Genomic DNA, 22,276 nt, shown 5'->3' on the forward strand with positions numbered 1-22,276 from the left:
TATTAATCGTTTTAATTTTAATATGTATAAATAACTCTAATAAATAATATTGTACATAATATTATACTATAATACTGTTGTTTTACCCGATTAATATAAAACTAGAGATAATTTGATGTTTTATTTAAATAAAATTGCTTAGTCAAATATTTTTTAAACGATGGTTTCTTTTTCTGTTCATTTTATAAAATGCAACAACTCTCAAATGGTTCATTTTCATTTCGTCGAGGCATCGACCTATCAATACACATAGACGCGCCCTGAGCCCTCAAAAATGATGACACCAAACTGATGACTAAACGTTCAGTGATGCCCAACGCGTATTTAGTTATTCTTCGACCGCTGAATGGTAAAACATACATATATGGCTAGAATGAACGGTAACGTGGGACGTGGACGACTAAGAAAGACGTGGCATTATCAGATAAATCAAAAATTTAAGTCTTGTCACGTCAAAAGTAAACCCAACTAAAGGAAATACTTGAGTAGCGGTCCATATCGTATTATCAGCGCTATGATTTTTTCAAATTTTGATTTTCTGAAATAACTCCACGTGTGACATCAAAGGTTCTTTCCCAGTAATTCTCGAACAGTTCTTTCCATTGATCTATACACGCCAAGCAAACCGGAAGTCTCCCACAACTCTAATATCATGGGTTGATTCATATGAACCAGTGACGTCATCCGTAGTTCGTTTTTATAGAAATGTTTTTTTTTCGTACCTTTTTTAGGAAACTTTGCCGTATAATTTAATGCTCCAATTTTGACCACGTGCAGGAAAACATTAAATGCTATAAATTTCCCGTAGTGCTGAAGTTTCTCATTGAAATAAAATGAAGGAAATTAATGCTAGGACGAAAAATTAAACAATAATTACTATCTCATAGATAGTTAAACGCATTCATTCTTAGTGCTGAAGTCTGAATATATGTCCTTTATTCAGAAATATTAACATGAGAGTAGCCATCACTTAATACATGCATTTTTTTGTGTGGAATTTTACAAGCACATTCGTAATACAAGTTTTCCTAGATAATCGAATTGTGGTCCCGTGGTAAGAGTCGCAGACTCGAAGAGGTTCGCACCCCACTCTATCCTAACTTGATTACCATTTTTATAATTGCGAGTTATTTAAAACTTTTGAAATGGCCCTACATATACATAAAAATGCATAAAAACATAAGCACGTAAATAAGTATTCACTTAAACCGACCAATGATGTGTCATAAATCCTTTAAATGTCTTTACTACGATATTATATTCTTAAAAAATATCCATCTCCGTCGATAGTTACACATACTTACACAACAAATTGTTTATGTTTTAAGAGGAAACGTGGTCTGACTTTTTTTATGGAAAGGTATTCTGCTATTTTCTTCCTGGATTCGCTAGAGCACTAGGGGGGGTAGATTAGAATATTTGAGTAAATTATAGGAACGCAAATGTTTTGTATTTATTAAAACAAATATATATATTTTAGTGTCAAATTAAAAATGGTTTTTAGAGGGGGCGGAGAAGGGCAACATCTTTTTTACTACTACATCTCATTACAGTATTTTCCCTAAATTTCAAAACTGTATAAATTATTCTCCAGTTTTCCCTTATTTCTCCGGATTAATGTGTGAGCCTAAGAATGAGTGAGATCTTGGGTTCAATTTCAGTGAAATAAATAATTATATATTCTTTGGTCAAGAATGGCCGATTGCCTTTTGTATGCTGATGATGTCGTGTTTCTTGGTAATGGCAAGGAGAAACTGCAATTCTTGGTAACAAAAGTCTACGATGTATGCAAGGGAAGTAATTTGCTGATTAATGTCGATACATCGAATTTGGTGGTTTTTGAAAGAAATGAAAGTATGGCTAAATGTAAGATCACTGTGAACAAATATACTAAAACAGAAAGAGGTATTTATGTATCTGGGAAGTATGTTTACTAAGGATAGAATGACAGAAAAATTTTGAAAGTAGGGTCAGTGTCGGAAACAGAGTGAACGGTGCAATTAACTCAACCTACCAAATAAATGTTTGTCGCAAAGGCAAAATTAGCGGTTACAATAGAGTCCTGGTCCGGATTCTGATGGGAGCAAAAGTAAGGTCTTTGAAAAATAGGGATGAAAGTAGGCTGAATGCTGTCGAAATACGATCTCTCAGGCGAATGTGTGGTTTAATTATGTACTATATATGCATAAATGTTAAAGTCCGTACATTATGTAAGGCTGATATAATCATTATTGTCAAAATCAAGAAAAGAGCTCTGCGCTGGTTTGGATTGATACAGAAATAGAGGAAGACCGAGAAACACATGTCATGACTAAATCCAACAAATACTTGAAGACGGACATACCAAAAGTCGGAAAAATTGGCGCGCGTGCATGAGAAGATGTATGAATGTAGACAGACAATTGACATGGACAATTCATATCAACAATTTAATTAGCAATGTGGCGAAATTATAGTCTTTTTTTGTTAAATCAAAAACTTTGTTCCGAAAAAGGAAAAAAAAATGTATGAAGCCTATGTAAAAACTAAAATATGTTATATGCAACTACTATGGGGAACAGGAAATCAAAATGACATAAATAGACTACAAAGACAGCAAAATAAAATATTAAAGTTAGGATATGACCTACCCTATCTAACAGCAACTAAAAAACTTTTTAAACAAACTAAACAATTAAATGTAACTGAACTCTGTAAACTAGAATCCATAAAATGTATTCATAAATTAGCCACTGATGTAATTGTAGACGAAGAATTAAAACTTGAAAACAACTGTAGTAAACATGAACACAATACGAGAATATCAGAAAAATATCATAAACAACCTTTTAAAACGAGAAAAGGATAATCGAGACTAATAAACCATGGACTGAAATTATACAATAAACTACCAGAGAAAACAAAACAAAAGACTCAGATAACCTTTACAAAATATTGTTAAAAATATTATTATTAACAGTAGAATGTGAATTTTAAAAGTAAAAATATTTTGTTTAATGTATGTAACCAGTAAGGGTTTATCAATAAAAAATTAAATAAAAAAAAAAAAAAAAGCGAGATCTGTATATATAGAGCGATTTGTATATATATTCTACCCTCTCTGCCTACCCTAACGGGGAAACGGTGTAATAGTTAATTGTTGTTGTTGTTGTTGTTGGCCAAGACTTATTGAAGCAATATCTCTAAAGTGAATGCTACATTAATTTAGGATCTACTGGTATTTATAGTGAATAGATGTTTATAAAATCAAGTAAATATGTAACAAGTGTCTTCGCCAAACAATACGAAAACTATACAAAAAGTAAAGTATAGTTTATATTTGTTCTATAATATATATATGCGCGACGGTTTGATTCGCGTTCAAATATTGTAGTTGGTAACAGTACACATATTTTTTCTTTTGTACTGCATGAACCTTCCACATTACTTAACAAATATTTATTGTAGGATTGTCACAAGAAAGATAAAGAAAATTAATGTTTGTCGTTGACTTCTCGTGATCGCGTGAGGTAAAGAAAATGTATTGTTGACTTCCGAAGGAAGCAAATTATTGACAAATAAATTAATCTTAAATGCCTTGATAAAGTTAACAAATGCAAAGTAAATACGAAGTTATTATCACCATAACCGTGCCCTATACACCACTGGGTGCGGAAGGGGGATGATGATAATGAAAAACAAAATACCTAAAATTTAAATTTTTTAATTTAACTTTTTGGACATAACGTAAATTGTACATTAGCGGGCTATTACCAAATGGCAATTTCTTCTAACAAACCTATAAAATGAAGGCTTTATTTATAACATTTAAATTACAAATTCGCATACAATAGAAAATAAATTAAAAAGCTAAAGGTATAAATAATATATATCTAAATATATACATACAGTTTTTTGTATTTGTCGCACTGATTTTATTGATCGTTGTTATATTTTATTTATATCTCAAAAGTATATAGATTATAACTGTTTTTGGATATAAATTACCCTAAATCAAAAGTATTACTCAATGGGAAAAAGGAATAAAGAGGAAATACGAAAGAGGAAAGGAGGATAGATTTAAGATGGAGGATATGTTTCTTCAGACGTGATTTAAACAAAGATATTTATTTATTGATTTACATTTTTTTTGTTTACATTCGTAACATTTTTTATTACATAATATATCATTTTCTTTATAAAAAAGTCAAATAACCCACATGGGCATGGCCTGTGCGTGAGTATACTAAATCTAGAATAAATTATTAAATCTGTGGTGCAGATCCACATTTCCACGTTCTTTTTTTTTTTTTTAATCTGGGTAAGTGGTAAAATTGTTAAATTTAAGTGTCTAAATTTGTTAAATTTAAGTGGTAAAAATTGTTTAATTTAATTAAGAATAAATTCAAAAGTAAATAAAAAGTTTACCTGGAAAAGAAAACATTGACATTTATTGTAGAAACCTCTTTGACAGTGGATGGGAGATGATTTCACAATCGAGCCGCATAGAGACTATATGAGTTAGAGAAGATAGAGGAATTGTGGATGGGTATTAAGAGAGTGCTTTGAGAATAAGAACAAAGAGGTAAACCATAAACTGACCGCTAAAAAAATTCACGGAGGTATATAGGTGCGTTAGGACTATGAAGTATAGTGAAGAGAAGTGACAGGGTGTGATAGTCTCCTCGTTCTTTGATTTTGAGCCATTTCAGTTGTCTACGATAATCAGAAATGTGTTCATATATCCTAAGACCAAAAAAATAACGAATACATGTATTCTAAGGTCGTAAGTTTATCGAGTTGCTCACAGCTTAAATCAGTTTATTTCTGGTTTTCTATAAATAATAGTACCATACGTTTATTTTGTTATGAGAAACAGGGGAAAATTACTAAGAACAAATTATAATTTTATTAAACAAACACTTTTCTTATCACTGTTTATTTAAAAAGGTAAACAGGTGCTGATTTCATAAGATTTATTGTATAATGTATAAGTCAATTTCTAACATTTACGTATAATGTTAAATATTATGTTTACTGTGATGATTCTAGTAATAAGAGATGATACATTGCATCATCTTTAAGTAAGCATAAGGAATATTTAATTAAGGCACGAATAAAAAAAATTGTCATAGAATAGTTTTTGATACAGGATGGCTACTCCCAGGTAAAAATCCTGAATAAGGAAATTGAGTGTATTAGTTGGTGCGTTCGTCCATCATGCTTCCCAGGTAATGGGTTCGATTCCTGGGAAGGTCGATATGAAATGTTGATTAAAAAGGTGGGTCTACACTGCAATATTTCATGTTCCTGGCCTGGCACCGGAAGTGTAAGTATGATAACCTTTATCATCATCATTCCCTTTCCGCTCATAATTAAATTAAATTAAATTAATTTATCCTTAAAAGAACTCAAACATTACAAACAAATATTGAGGAACTACACATTATAAAAAGAAAAAATAAATGAAAGAGACTTTTGTCAAAGTTGTAGGAGAATCCTGCTTCGGAAAACCCCTTCGGGTACATGGACAGATCAACATCCAGAGCAATGTTGTTCAGCATGGCGGTAGCCCTTCCAACAGCCATACCCATCGGCAGGTTGGTCTTGTATATCGGAATATGAAACAATCTATGCTGACGCTGTCGTAGGTAATTATCAGGAACAAACAAATCAATGCTCACCATAATCTCAGGATTATCGATCATAGCGCGCAACAATCGATAAAAATGTGTAGTCAAATACACATTCCTTCTAGTCTCTTAACTGTTGTAGCCAAATAAACCCTGAAGAAACTCGATCGGGTAAAGCCAAGGATAATACCAACGGTGCATAAGGAACTGCGTTGATACACCAATTGCAGCGCGTCTTGACCATTTTGGAAATTTTCGACATTTTTGTAAAAACACCCTGTTAAATGAATATTTTATTTCAACCATGCCGGGAATCGGGAACCGGGAACCCGAGACCTCATGCGTGGAAGGCAAACGCGCTGACTATTACACCATGAGACCTGACCTTCATGTAAAAGGTAATCGTTATATGCTGCATTTAGTTTACAAAATATTCAATTCAAAACAGAAAATCCCACATCGGCATGGCTTGTGCGTGGGTATACTAAATCGAGAATACATTATGAAAATAATAATTTTATCTTAAACAGCACATATTCATCTAAGCAAAAAGTTGATTTAAAACAGACCATTAGACCACGATTTATCCGCCTCGTGGTCTAATAGTTAGCCCATTTGCCAGCCATGCAAGTGGTTCCGGGTTCGCCAATCAACATTGTTGACACCAAATACTAATTTAAAAATTAGTTTTTGCACTGAAATATTTCATTGTTTCTGGACTGGCACCTTAAATTTTTTAATAAATAATACAGAAATATCAGTATTTTTTTTAACAATCTTAAATTAAAAAGAGTCCATGATTTACTGTCAAACGAAAAATTTTTTTTTGTACTTATTAGTATAATATATATTTTTTTAAAATTACCTCGAAAACGGTCAGTTGAATTGACAACGCTAGTAATACGTAACCGTTCTGGTAAATTTTGAGCTTTGTTTGTGACCGTTTAAATTTAATTAGAACATCATCACGAATCTTGACGTCACAATTATCAAAGCCAAACATGTCACGTTTTTATAGGGACATCTTTTTTAATAATATATTTTTTAAAGTTAAGTTTGGAAGAGGATGAATGGATTAAATATTTGCTCTGCGAAATATGATGGAAAAGTTTCTAGCTAATCGCCAGAAACTTTTCTGCGCATTTGTCGATCTGCAAATGCCGTGTTAGAGTTGACAGAGAGAAATTGTGGAAGGTTTTATCGGAGTATGGAGTGAATGGTAACCTGACAATGGCTATTGCGTTACTGTACAAGGACAGCACAGTATGTGTGAAGGTGATTCACATCATGGTTTAACATTCTTAAAAGAGTCAAACAGGGATGTGTAATGTCACCATGGTCGTTCAACAAATACATCGATAACTGTATGAAAGAACTGAAAGATTTAAGAATTGGAGCAAAAATGGGTGGTAAAATTGTTAACTGTCTTCTGTATGCGAATGATGATATGCGAATGATGAAAAAAAGAAGATCTGCAATTCTTGGTAACAAAAGTCTACGATGTATGCAAGAAAAACGATTTGCTTATGAATGTTGATAAATCGAAAGTGATGGTTTTTGATAGGAATGAAAATATAACTAAATATGAGATTAGTGTGAACGGAGATATTTTGAATCACGTAGAAGAATTTATATCAGGGCCTGAAATATTTTGGTTGTAATTTAAATAACTCATCATGCCCTTTCCGCATCTAATGGTGCTTAGGGCACTGCATTGGCACACTTACCGCAGCGTATCTTGATAATTTTTGTTATATGAAGGTAAGTTGCTCAGTCTCACGCTTCAGGTAATAGTCCAGGGACTAAAAACACCCTTTCAAACAAATATTTTAAATCAACCATGTCAGGAATCAAATCTGAGACCTCTTGCACGGTAGGCAAAGGGTTGCAAACGAGCTGACCACACCACGAGGCCGACCTTAAATAACTTTGAAAAAAAAACAATAATTTATTTATTTATTTAAAAATTTATACGCCCTACGGGCTTTTACATTCATAAGAAATAAATTCAAGTGCAGCAGTAAAACATAAGTATGTACATTTAGTTAAAATTAAAAATAACATAAGAAAAGAAGTAAAATATTCAATAATAAGTAAAAATAATGAAATGTACCAACGTAGGTATATGGGTATATCGAAAAATATATAATAAATGTTCATATAAAAACATACACGCATACATACACATTCTCCTTATATTGCTTTTTCAAATTTTAAAGATGACTTGCCATACCCGTAATTCTTTTTTTTTTCCGCTGCATTTATGTTTTTATACTTTAAAACTACTTTCAATTATTTATATTGTAGTTGTATATAAAATCTATATATTGTTGCTCTTACTATAATGTGTCATTAATTTTGAAGATGTTTTTTTCAATTTACTTAAATTTATTGTGTTATATTATTTAATTTAAAGATTCTTCTCATCGCTTCTTTGAATCCTGTACCAAAAATATGTAGGTCTATATTTATGTTTTTCCTTTTTGAAAATGTTTTTTATATTTTTTTTTATCTGAGCATGTTTTTCACTATTCATTTAAATTTTTACCTTTTAATTACTTTTACAAAAAATTTTCTTCATTTTTAATATTATTTCAATTGATTTGTAAATACTAACTAAAAACTTTTAAATAACTTTGTTAACTTTAATAAAAATTTTAAACAACTTCCATTATGTTTTCTTTCCTTCTCTCTTTTGTACTTTCACTGATAAAAATAAATAAAAATTGAACAAGTATATACATTACTATAGAGATAACAATATTAATTTCTTTATGTAGATTAATTTACAACCTTTTGAATACTTAACCTTTAATTATATTAAGGCATACGAAATATATCAACTTCACCATACTCGTTACCTAGCCGGCATATTCTAGGTGTTGGTGAATTGTAATAATAATTGTGACTGTCAGGAGATTAAAAAAATAACTTTAGCTGCTTAATATTGAATACATTCCTTACATCTATAATCAACCTGGATCCCATAATGTTTGTCCATTATAGTTATGAAATTTTTCGATGTTTTTTAATTTATTGATTCGTCTCTAGTTTTATGTTACTACATATGATTGTTTCATTATACGAGTAATGTATGTCCAAAATGGGCTTTGTGTGTTCTATCTTCGTGATCTCTCTTTTACATCTTTATTTATGTATGCCACATTCATTATTCGCGTGAATAATAAATATTTTTGTGTTCAAATCCAGTATGGGTATTCGAATATTACTTTCTAAATCCGGTGTGAAAATGGCCACTTAAAGATTACAAAAAATACGACTTCATCATTTAAAAAAAATAAGATATAAAGCCTTGTATCGTATGTAGACTAGTGTGACATCACAGGCCTCATTAGAGTAACTTTGAGTTTAATTTAAAAATTGAATTATTAGAAAAAAAAAAGAAAATTTTTTTTTTTTTTAAATAACTAGTTAATTTAAGTACAAAACTGCACTATATTATAAAATATGCCAAATGTAGACCATATTAAATTTATGTTAATAAATTAGAAATAATAAAAGTCTACTTTAATTTTTTCTTCCTTTGTAGGTAGTATCTATGTACACGATTTTAAAGATAAACCACTTTGATAGTCTTTTAACAAATGACGTCATTATGTCAACAACATACATTAAACATATTTTTATGAAGCGTCTGCTCCAGCTCTAGAAGTTTTAAGGTTTATATGAAAATCAAAGTTAATCAAATATTTCCATCAAAAAAATATGTAGGTATCCATTTTAAAAATGGTAAGCACTAGGTATCATAATTATTATATTGCTTTAACGGCTTACATTTCATAAACTCATATAAAAATAAAAAAAAAACAAAAAACAGGTAAGCTGAGAGGTAGAACGCCATATCACTAGATCTTTGCATACAGTGATCGCTTCCTCTACATCCATACATCTTCTCATGCACACACGCCGATTATTCCCACTCTCGACATGTCCATCTTCAAGTATTTGATGGACTTGATGGTGCCATGTCTTTCTCGGTCTTTCTCATTTTCTGCATCCATCAACGCATGTATGCAAAAATAATGCATGTCTCAGCCTTACACAGTTCACGGATCTCGATATTTGTGCACCTATCATACATCGTTGTACCACACATTTGCTTGAGGGATCGCATTTCGACAGCATTTAACCTACTTTCATCACCATTTTTCCAATTCCATACTTTGCTCCCATACATTAGCGTTGGCACTAGAATTCCACTGTGCGCTACTAGTTTAGCCTCCTGCGATAAACATTTGTTTGACAAAGTAGATTTCAGAGCACCGTTCACCCTGTTCCCGGCACTCACCCTCCTTTCAATATCTTTCTCGGTCTTTCCGTCCCTTGTAAACATACTTCCCAGATACACAAACCAATAAATAAATACCAATTATTCCGCTGCCCCAATAATTTGAAAAGAATGGCTAGCAAATTACGATAAAATTATTATCATCAGCTCATTCTTATCTGCACTTGATGATCATAGGGCACTGGATACAAAGCAACGTATTTGAAATAGTTCGTGATTTGCTTAATATAACACGACGTTACATACAGTATTTTAAAACTTGAAAAACTTCAGCACATGCAATTATTTATTATTGATACATTACAGTAAATACACTTATGAAACTCAACTTATAAAATTTTACAATCAGCATAAATGGCATTAGGGCTGATTTTCATGCAGACCATTATAAATCAAGGGGTAGGTTTTGGTCAATCGATAGATATAAATAATTAATTAAATTAATAAGGCATATAACATTAAATTTAAAGCGCTTAGTTTGTTGTTATTTATTATAATAAAATAAATAAAATCAACTTTGTTTCTAACCATTTATTTTTTATTTTTTCTACCGACCGACAAAACTACTTGATTTATTAGATCCATACGAGCATAATATTTAGTAAAAATTGATAAAATAAAGTAGGATAGAATTCATTAGCTAAGTAAACCTTGATAAAGATGCTTGTATAGCTTTGGAACCGGTCGGCAGAAAAAAAAATAGTGGTTAAAAACAAAGTTGTTTTCATTTATTTTATTATAATAAGGTAAAGATGAGATTATAGAAAAAAATATAGAAAACTTAATTATTCAAAGAAACTAAATATCAGTTTAGAAGTACAGTTGAGAAACCTCTGATTGAAAAACAGCCATGTATCATTATAAAAGTGACGACACAATCAAAAATATCTCAGTTGAATGAATCCTTAGAATGAGTTCTAAACATCACAGGAACTCGTTGAAAAATATAGAAGATTTTGGTCAAAGAACTTCTATGAAATCGATCAAATTTGTTTGTAAGCCTAATCTTCCTTTTGACAAGGGATTGGGTATTTCATTTTGTTGAGTGTTATTAACTTTATAGTTGTTCAATAACTAATATCTTGATTGAGTAAACTGTGTTATTTCATTGAAGTTGCATTACTGTGATCTGCTTAAAATGGTTGAGGTAGTTCTTTCGACCACGGATAAGGATGAGTCCAGAAGAATTTCAATAAGTGCGCCGGATTATTTCCAAATCACAATTGATGGTAACAAGGTGCCTTCAGAAGGGGTGAAAGAACAAAGCATAAAAGATGGCGGCAGTGGTAAGTAGGGGACTTTTGACAAAAACTAACTTACAAACTTGCAACACTTATATTAACCAAATCTATTCAACTTTGAGCAAAGTCCCATCATTTCACTATAAATTTTGAATATATGATAAAGTTTTATTTATCTGTAACATTAAAATTACTTGAGATTGATCTCTCAGCGATACATTTGAACACCTTGAAAAAGACAAATAAGACTGTTTTGTCAGGAATAAAAAATATTAAAAAAACTTTAACACTATAAGAGATATTGCAACTAAGAATTAAAACTCTAAAAAAATGTCTAAATATAGGACACAATTATTTTTAAAAATCAAGATTTTTGCATAAATATTCAATATTTATTTAAGATTTAAGTACCCAAATATAACATCATTGTTAAATCACAAAATTAACAAAAAAATATCGCAAATATAAATTAAACGCAGTTTCGGTGTATCAAGTATTTGGTCAAAGATATGTTACAAAATACAAAAATAGCTCCAAGTATAAATGACGCAACAGCCACATATTCCCAAAAGATTACGTTAGTACCACTCTTAAAATCAATAAAAGCCAACTCAGGATCTTCAGTCGGAAGAAGGTTAATGTGCTTTTCATTATTTCTTAGTTTAAATACCAATCCAGTATCCAAATGATCCTGACGCTCTGGAACAGTTTCGGGTTCAGGAATGTGGTCGAGTTCTCTCTTTTTTTCAATAACTTCAGAGCTGGTTTCAATCGTCGTGTTGCTGGTCGAAACATTCTTTTGAATAGTTGATGTTCTTATCTTCAATTTCATGATGATTTTCGAGGTTGATAATGCTGCTTCTGTTGATAATCCTGCAGCTGTTAATAATCCTGGTAATGTTTGCGACGTTAACGTAAATGATGATTCTGTTAACATGGATGTTGATTCTTTAATCGTAGATGTTGATTTTGTTAACGTAGATGGTCGTTTTGTTGACGTGGATGCTTGTTCTGTTGACGTGGATGTTTGTTCTCTTGATGTGGATGTTGATTCAGTTGTTGACGTACTCGTCGTTGGAGAAGAAGAGAGTTTTGTAAGTGGACGAGTCTTAGTTTGAAATGGTGGCATTATTTGTAGACGATCAATCACAAGAAAAGGTGTCCCTTCTTGGTATTCAGTAACGATTTTAATCTGTAGGTAGATAAAAACAAAAATATTAACGGCGGTGTTTTTCTTTAAAAAGAGAGACGTACTTGAGATATTATTTACTCAAATATAAAATTTTTTAGCATTGCCTAAAAGTTGTAAATACTTTGTGATGGAAAAATGGAAATTGAGTTGCGGTAGAGTGATATTTGAACCTCGGACCTTTGGCTCGTGAGTCCACAATACTACCACTAGATCACAACCCGGTTCGAAACTTCGTTCGTTTTAAAAATCAATTATACAACAAAATAGATTTTACACGTCTCGTTGATCGGTGTCAAAATATTTCTGTATTTTCATCAACAATGTCTTAAAAAATTCAGAATTCTCAAACCTCTCAAAATGTGATGAGAATTTTTTTAGTTCCTAATATGTGGTTATTTAATTGAATCATAACACTAAAGGCAAATAAATTAGAAAGTGTATTTATTTACACGAACAAAGGTTTTTTGAACCTCTCTTTTACATAAAGTCAACTACACTATATAAAAAGTAGCGGAAATTCGAGTTTGTCAAAGGACGAAGGTGTTATGTTATACAATTATACCGTATAATAATAGATAAAGGCGCAATGGGATCTTCACTTTCCTGAAATTCTAAAACTTTGCAAATATAATTTTAGTCTTTCATTATTATATCCCAAGAGAAAAACCACATGATGTTCAAAATTTTAACCCCAGGTGTCTCTGCTCTATCTATGTCACATAAAAAAAAAAAAACAACAATTGTGTTCATTTACGTTTTCAATAATTAGTATTCAGATATTAGCGTTGTTTTTACTTACAGTTAAAAAGAGCCCTAGAGACATTAAAAAACGCCCTAAAAACTATAACAGTAACATCCACATGCATCAAAATTGGATTCAAAGATGTAAAGACTGACCCAGTAATCATGTAGAAATTAACGTCAGGTGAAGTAGTAGAGATGAAATATCAGGCACCTAATCAATTAAAAGTTCTAGACAAGTTGAAACCAATAAAAACCAAAAATAAAAACCTGGACTCTCGCAGAAATATTTTCAATCGTTTGGATGAAAGTGCCCCAGGTGGTATAGCTCAGACTGGGTTCAAAGACGTTATCGCCGATTATAATCTTCAGCAATACACCCGGAAAAATTGATCTATACACCAAGGCGATTTGGGAATCTGTCGCAAACTCTTGGTAGCCAGTCACCAAGCACCCAGATTTTGTGACCTTCAGAAAATATCCCGATGAGCCATGTGGTGCTGTCATGTCCGGGTAGTTTTCGTATTCTTCAATTTTGAAATCATCGCTGTTGCAATCGCTTTCGGAAACAAACACTTCTTTTTTTTCTGGACTAAAGTCAAGTTGGAATATTTCGTATCCAAGAATGCACGACCAAGACAAAACTATAAGCGAACACATCACGCACACGTATGAATAATCGGATCGTTTCATTGTTGAAATTTTAAGATACATTGAATTTGTATTTTTTAATTACAATTTTTCTGACGAATGATTTAATATCACGTATAATGAAGTTTAAAGCAAATAAAGAAACCTAATTTGAATTGACAGTTGTTTTTTCAATGTCAAAATTTTAAGTAAGAACTATTTTTATTGTTGATTTTTGAAGACCCCGTTGAAGACCCGCATAAAAGAGAGTGTAATTGTTCGTTATAATCATCGTCATCATCATTCCCCTTTCCTAACCGAGTGGTGTAAAGGGAACTGTATTAGTAAGGCAGATGCATTGCATTTTGATAGTCTATTGTAATTAGCAATATTTTGAGTCTGTACAAACCCCTGTAGACAAGGACTGGATTCCACTCCCTGGAGCTCTTTAACTTTACAAACATCAACAGATGAAAGAATTGAAGTAATATAGATGTCCAAATATGGGCAGAATGGTGAATGTTACACAGTGTGTAAAGTGGCCACTTAAACCAGCCAATGACAGGTCATAAGCCCTGTAGATGCCTTGACTTCTATATTACCTTCTTTAAAATGTTCTTCATCTCTGTTGTAATATGTTATTGTTATTGTAATTAGTCTTACGTTTCAGGCGCCAGTCCAGGGATAATGAAATATTTCCATTTGAACAACCTTTAAAATCAATATTTCAGGTCCATTCACAACGCACCGCCTCCCAGCGAGGCGGACTTATCTCAGCTTACTTCCCTTATTCAGGACTTTAACCTGAAAGCAGCCATCGAGTTGCAAACCCTTGTCCAGGGTTCTGGTTATATTTCGCAAACAGAAAAACTGTATTTTTTATTGGCCCGGACGCAGATTATTGTTGTTATAAATTTTCGTATAATTTATAATTTTGTATCCTGTACTGGTGGTTTGACTTAAGCTGACGCGTTCAGAAAACTCACACTAACGCATTTAAAATCTACAGGATGTTGATTTAAAAAAACGTGTTATTCAATTTCAACCAAATGTGATATAAACAAAAAAAATCAGCGTTGGATTAGAGGGTTGTGTATGCGAAAAAAAATACAATGGGTTAAGAAAATGTAATATAAATTCACTGAAATACTTTGTTTCATTATTTTATATTTTTCAAATCATTTTCCAAAATGTTGCATTTTACTTATTATAGTTCTTCCAAGAACAAGAGGCAAATTAAATTTGAATAAATGTACTTTTTTTATAGTCAATTACTCTTGAACTAGAATGCGAAATTGTGTAGCTTGTTTTAAGTTTTATTTTTAAAAATTTTCTATTCATAAATTTATTGCAAGAAAATAATAAACATACTTAAAAACAGGGTATCTATATAAACCAATTTTATCTATATAAACCAATGTAAAATGAAAACGGAGTGTTCTCTGTTTATGATAGTCTCTATCCAACATGGCACAGCCTGTTCTAAGATGGAGCTTTTCTATCTTTAGAGCATAAGCATTGTTTAAATAATAAACTATCGCTTAACCCTGAAAAATGCCTAAAAATAACATTCAAAAGAAAGACCCGTGCCATCGATTTTAATTACAAATTAAATAATACAAATATTAAATCTGTCGAAACAGTCCGTGATTTAGGTATCCTCTTAGATGAAAAATTAACTTTTAATCGTCACATCGATGGTATTACTGAAAAATCTTTTAGAACACTAGGATTTATACTACGCACAGGCAAACCGTTTCAAAATACCGATACTCTTAAAAAATTATATTTCTCTTATGTGTTACTATATAGTGTTACTATATATATACTATAGTGTTACTCACCAACATAATATCTGATAAAATAGATTCCCCCGAATTGGTTAACCGCATTCATCTTAAGGTACCACAGAGACAAACGCGTTATACACAACTTTTCCACATACCTAAATGCAGAACAAATTCGTCAAAAAACGCTACGATTAACCGTATTATGGATACGTATAACAGGAAATTTAACGAAATAGATATATTTACCAAAAATATTAAATTTATCAAAACTGCCATAGGTAATAAATTGTCTTTGTCCGCATCCTCCTCTCCGTTGCTCTCTATCCCTGAACATATATAAGTTTTATAGTGAGAAGATCTTTTAATATAATTATGTATCCCCGTACTGCGGGCCAACTGTTTGTGACACCTGATTTTTATAATCCGAATCATTTCTATTAAACTTATATGTTATTCTTATTTATATATTATGTAGGTGCATATAATATGCATTTGTGTGTTCGTTTTGAATCAACGTTCGCGTATTGTCAATCCTTATTTTATTGTTGTCATTATTTCGTATTTACTGCATTTTGTGATTACCTACTGTATTGTATAGGACTCGTCCCACATTATTCATTCGATGTGTATCAGTTAAATTTAAAAAATAAAATGCTTTTTTTTTCTTCAGAATACGGTTTTGAAATTTAACATACTTAAAAAAAAAAAAAAAACAATTTATATCATTTCGTCATTTGAATTTTAACAAAAAGGTTTCTAACTTTTTACTAAGCTCTTTATTGTACCATTTTTAATACAATTTACAAGTTTTAAGCAAATATATTATTTTCATACTTACGCACCCATACAAACGCACCCTCTCCCTCTTTCATTCCCACACGCACATGTATCCTCTCCCTCATTCATTCACGCATACACACATTCACATACACATGAATACAAACGTCACACAAATACAATTACTAAACTTCTTTTCTTATATATTATGTGTCATTATATTTACAGTGGATTTTTTTAATTGGCTTTAGTATTTTTAAGATTTTTCTAATTATTTTGTTTATGTAATAGCTGTAAAAATCCCAAATAAAATGAAATAAATAAAATAAAATAAGTAGTCCTATACTAATAAAACAATAACATAAAAAAAGAAAATCTAAACTACTTAATGTAAGAAATTTAAAACCGTTATTATATAAATATAAAGTAGATATACATATGTGCCAAGAATACGTGTTACTTAAACATAAATAATATAGTATTATATATAACAAAACAAATAAAAAGCAATGAAATACATAAAAATAAAAATAATATGTGTACCAATTATATAAAGTACTACGTTTTTTGATTTAAATATATTTTTCAAAAAAATCTCTCGCTACACTATTTATATGTGCAGTTATTTTTATTTTAAAATTTGTTTTACATTTTGAGTCTTTTATATTTGGCAATAACATGATTGATAACATGATTTATTGTTTATCAATAAGTGTGTATAAATATTTTTTCCGATAAATTTGTACTGTGCATTTTAATTACACTCTATTTATTTTTATTATAATGAACATAAAATATTTAATAAAAAACATGCTCGTTTAAAAATAAATACTCTTAATTATATTACATTTTCTTAAGTTATTGTTTTTTTTTTAAATATAATAGCGATTTTTAAAAACATTTGTTATAACAATATACTACATAAAGATTTTAAAAATCAGTTTTCTGTACATTAAAAATGTTTTTGTGTAAGTTTTGTGAAAGCGCCATCACTACATAATCGACCTATTCACGATTTGATTAAATGAAAATACCTACATATTTATAAACCAGTGTTTTTAATCCATAACTCGTACATATTATTATATTTTTACTATTAAGAATCTCAGCGAAATTCAGATGAACGCAGAAGTATCCTGTGTATATTATATTACTATATCATTAGTAACGAATAAAGCAATAGTTGTCTATGTCACGCTTATAAGCGTGTCTTAGTTTGAGAGAGACAGAGATTATTTTCAAGATGCGTATGCCGTGCGATGTCATACCATGGGCTTATTCACGGATACTACACAATGCGTATGTGTAAGTATACCGCACGCGCCAGCTTATAAAAACCAGTACTCTATGTTATTTATACATACACACTCCGATAAAAACACATTTTGAATTACTTTTAATATTTTTTTATTTACGCCTAATAGCTAATATACATAAAAACATACACGAGGATAAGAAAATTAAAAATAAAATAATACATTTTTACATTAAAATTAAACGAAAATAAATTTTTATTTTGTTGCCCAAAATACCTTTGAGAGGGTTTAAATCAGTGCTGTTTTTCAGAATACTTATTGTAGTCCTTAACACATTAGATATAAGTACACAATTATTTTATTTAATTTAAATACACATTTTTACTAATATTTCTAAAGAGTTTTTTTAAATTAGCTGTTTAAGGCAGGCAAATTACAATATTTTTTAAAAACGGTTTTAACATTTATGTACAAAAACCAAACATAAACATTAAAAATAATATTTAACTGAACAATTTTGATATAAAATAAAAAAAAAAAACAAAGTAAATATGTTTAAAAAACATGGACGGTTGTGTGAAACGTGGTGAGTCAAGGTTTGGATGTTGGCAATAAATAAATTTCAAACCCATAAAAAATTGTGACATCTATTAGTAATCTTTCTGTTTGTAAATTTGTTACAGCGTCACGTAAAAAAATGTTTATTGCATGATCTAATAATTTGGCCAGTTAAAAAGCATATTCCAATAGCATAAAGTATGTTTAGGATCATAACCATTATATATTCGCTGATTTAATGTCAAGTTTCTTTTGCTTTACATTGACAAAAAATTAGCAATGTATGGTGTTAGTATGCAAGTGATTTTATTTTGTCAATATTTCCTGTAGCAGATGTTCATATATAATTTGATCAATATATGATTATCAATTTAGTAAAAAACTTTAAAATATAGGTGGACTTAGTTTTTTTCAGTAAAAGATAACATTCAGCACTAAACCTTCGTGAAAAAATCTCAAAATTGCAAAAATTTGATTGGCTAGTTCTCTTTGTATGCTCCGATGTATAAATAATAAAATAGATTGCCCCGAACTGTTAACTTTAATAAACTTTCGTATTCCACATAGACCGATTTGCGATTTGCAAATCAATACAGTGATGATTTAGATTGATTTTAAACTACGCCGCTGATGATCAAGTCCTGTGTTTTGAAAAGAATTAACAATTTAAAATTCTAATAATGATCAGTTCTTCACTTTTGCTATAACTCTTTACTCTTGTGTGTATAATTATTTTTTAAATTTATTATTGTTTAATATTAATATCTATATAAACCACGAAGTAAACTTTTTAACTTTCCTTTTAAAGCATTTTCTTTTTTTCTTCTTCTCTTTCTCTTTTTAAAAACTGCTATTTTCTTTTATTTACCTTACCTTAATAAGGGTAAATGTTTATATTTGTTACAGATGTAATATTTATTTTTTATATATAAATACTGTTTACCATTGTATACTTTTATCGACGTTCTTGTTCTTTTTTTTAATAATATGTTTTTTTTTCATTGGTTTTATTGCTATTATGTAAAAGGTTCATGGAACCGTAAATAAATAAATAAATATTAGTTAACCGACTGCTTAACCGATATTAAACTATCTTTATAACATGATGTTTTTTATGCACTAAATTTAGCTACAACAGCTGTTGTTCATGTAACCACTAATACCAAAAACGCATCCTAATAACACAATAGAAATGAGAAGAGACGCTATGGCAACGTTTCTCCAAAATATCATTATTGAAGCTTTTGGTGGTATTGTACGTATGGTTTCAGAACTGTTCTCTCCCGCTACAGTTGATTTCAATACTGTATCCCGAAAATCCCCATAATCTTCACGGTTGTAATACCTCGCCTTGAGGTATTTGTCGGCATACAAATTTTTCAATTCCTCTGAATTATGCACGTTGAATGTCACGTCATGCAGCGGTCCCCATCCGCGTACTAATGGGTATACGCGAGTTTTCATTCTCGCTATTGGCATTTTGAGTACCGGAAGGACTTTTTTTGTCTTGGCAGTTTTTATTTTTAGATTTCTTTCACTTTTTGTGGTCGACGAAGTTTGAACACTTTTAAAGATATTCGGTTTCAATCCTTCGGATGATATTTGAATACGATCAAGAATGAAAAATGGTTCTCCACCCGAAAGCTTCGCAATTACTCTAACCTAAAAATAAAGTAATATAATAATGTTTGAGTATGTCCAAATGCTTGCAGACTGGCTGGATTTCCTCCCTAGGGAGTTGTTCATATTTAATTTTATTTCAACAGAGAGGGAAAACATTTTTGAGAAGGGAATATGAAAGTCTAGGCATTTACAGGGCTTATGACCTGTCGTTGGCTGGTTTAAGTGGCCACTTTACACACTGTCACATTTCCTCAACTCTTCCATCTGTTGACTTTTGTGAAGTAAAAGAGCTGAAACCTTTATCACGTGGATGAGCCAGTCTGCAAGCATTTGGACATACTCAAACGTTGTTGAATTACTACCTGGTAAAAGAAGAAGTATAAAAATTGGAAAATTGTTTTCAGGCGTTGCCTAGCAGGTGATTTGGTTCAGCCGGATGAATCTCATCCACGTGATAAAGGTTTCAGCTCTTTTACTTCACAAAAGTCAACAGATGGAAGAGTTGAGGAAATGTGGATGTTCAAACATGGGCAGAATGGTGAATGTTACACAGTGTGTAAAGTGGTCACTTAAACCAGCCAATGACAGGTCATAAGCTCTGTAAATGTCCAGATTTTCATATTCCCTTCTCAAAAATGCTTTCCCTCTCTGTTGAAGTAAATTAAAATTAATAATAATCATCACCGTCGTTCCCTTGTCTACAACCTAATAGGCCATAGTTCATAGGGCAAATGGCTGGTTCGATTGGCCACTTTACACGCTGCAACATCCACCATCTGCCTATATTAGATATTATAGGTATATTTTTTCAAGAAAAACAGAAGGTGAAAACATTCTGAAGAAAATCAGACCGATAAATAACGGGCTTTTTTTTATAATTACAAAAAACAACAGATGGAAGTATTAAAGAAACATCCATCTTAAAACAGGCAGAATTTTTAATTTAACACAGTATGTAAAATCGGCTTTCAACACTTTGGATCCCGGAGCCGTGTAAACACGTGATTATATAACCACGCGTTGTATCCCGGTCCCGTTTCTTCACGTGATTTACCAGCTGTTTAAAAAGTGCATTTTATTGACATCTAGTGACTTTTATTAGTATTTTTTTGCTGCTGGTAAACTACGTGAAAACAGGGCCGGGACACAACGCGTGGTTATTATAATCTCGTGTAAACACGGCTTTGGGATAGAAATTACAAAAAAAGATGTGAGACGCAGTAGGTATATGTGCGAACATTGCAATTTAGCTCTAGGCAAAGGCCAATGTTGGCAAAACTATCGTACAAAAATGACTTATTAAATTGTTTCAAATAAATGTAAGAAGTAAGAATTAATTTAACATAGTATTTTCATAATTATGACACGTTTAAGAAACCCTTCACAAAGCATGAAATTTCACAAAAATGGGCCGGGCACAGCGTAAATTCTATGTGTGTTCGGCCGGTACTCAAAGTGTTAAACTAGCCAATGACAAGTTATAAGCCATGTAAATATCTAGACTTCCATAATATGATAATATGTTAGTCTCGACAATGTTCTCCATCTATGTTCAATGTTCTCCATCTATTTCAAACATCATAAACTTTTCTGCTCACACAAATTTAAAACTTACATTTAATCATGAAATTCACAACTATAATACACGACATGCAAAAAATCTTCACATTTCTAAATTTTGTTCCACGAAGTTCGGCAAAAGGTCTCTGGAATACATTGGTCGTATACAATTTAATAAACTGCCTGATGACCTTAAAAATGAAATGTCGAGTGGTAAATCTCAAAGACCAGAAATGAAGACCTATTTCTTGAATCTTTTTGAAAGTGATAGTTTTTAGCTCAGTTTCTGTGAATAGTCTATATATTGTGTTTTAGGTTTAAATGTTTTTCTTTTCTTTTTCTTTTCTTTTTTTAATATTAAGTTCACAGAATGTTTAAATATTTTTATTTTCTTTTTTAATATGAATTTCACAGAATGTTTAAATGTTTTTCTTTTCTTCTTTAATATTGAGTTCACAGATTGTTTAAATGTTTTCTTTCCTTTTTTAATATTAAGTTCATAGATTGTTAAAATTTGTTTAAATTTTTATTGTTTAAATGTATACTATGTATTGTTACAAGAAATTTACTATTTTTTTTATGTACCGTCCCAAATGAGTTTTCTCGTACAACTCCTGGGAATATAATATCATGATATTCATGTCTTATATGTTTTATTAATAAATAAAAAAAATAAAAAAAAAAAAAGTGATAAAAAGAGGTTTCTACATCAATTTTTTTTAAATTACGTCACAAATATTTCGTATCTCTTTTTCTCCTTTTTTTACACTTTTTATTTTTGAGGAATAGTATCGATAATCGATATTTATTTATTTATGTAAACACATTGCGAGTTGAATAAGTTTTTTTTTCAAATATGTTTCGAAATTAAAAACTCATAAACACGTTTTATTTTATTGGCTGTGAAGAAGAAATTACCGTTCGGTAATAAGTCCTCCAGCCTACATAAGGACGAATAAATAAATTTAAAAAAACGGTACTCTGCAA

The 22,276-nt window shown here is 30.8% G+C and overlaps 1 protein-coding gene across 1 annotated transcript in view; it reads left to right on the forward strand.

Moving 5' to 3' along the window:
* Positions 1-10,812: 10,812 nt before the first annotated feature.
* Positions 10,813-22,276, forward strand: part of LOC148275071 (synaptic vesicle glycoprotein 2B-like) — a 38,869-nt gene continuing 27,405 nt past the window's right edge. Inside the window, exon 1 of the mRNA XM_088236188.1 lies at positions 10,813-11,207. Within this exon, the coding sequence (XP_088092314.1) occupies positions 11,060-11,207 (148 nt within the window). The 5' untranslated portion in view covers positions 10,813-11,059. The remainder of the gene's footprint in view (positions 11,208-22,276) is intronic.

Source organism: Micrasema longulum, unplaced genomic scaffold, assembly GCF_059751315.1.
Source record: "Micrasema longulum isolate JH-2025_06_02 unplaced genomic scaffold, ASM5975131v1 h1tg001520l, whole genome shotgun sequence".
Lineage (NCBI taxonomy): Eukaryota > Metazoa > Arthropoda > Insecta > Trichoptera > Brachycentridae > Micrasema > Micrasema longulum.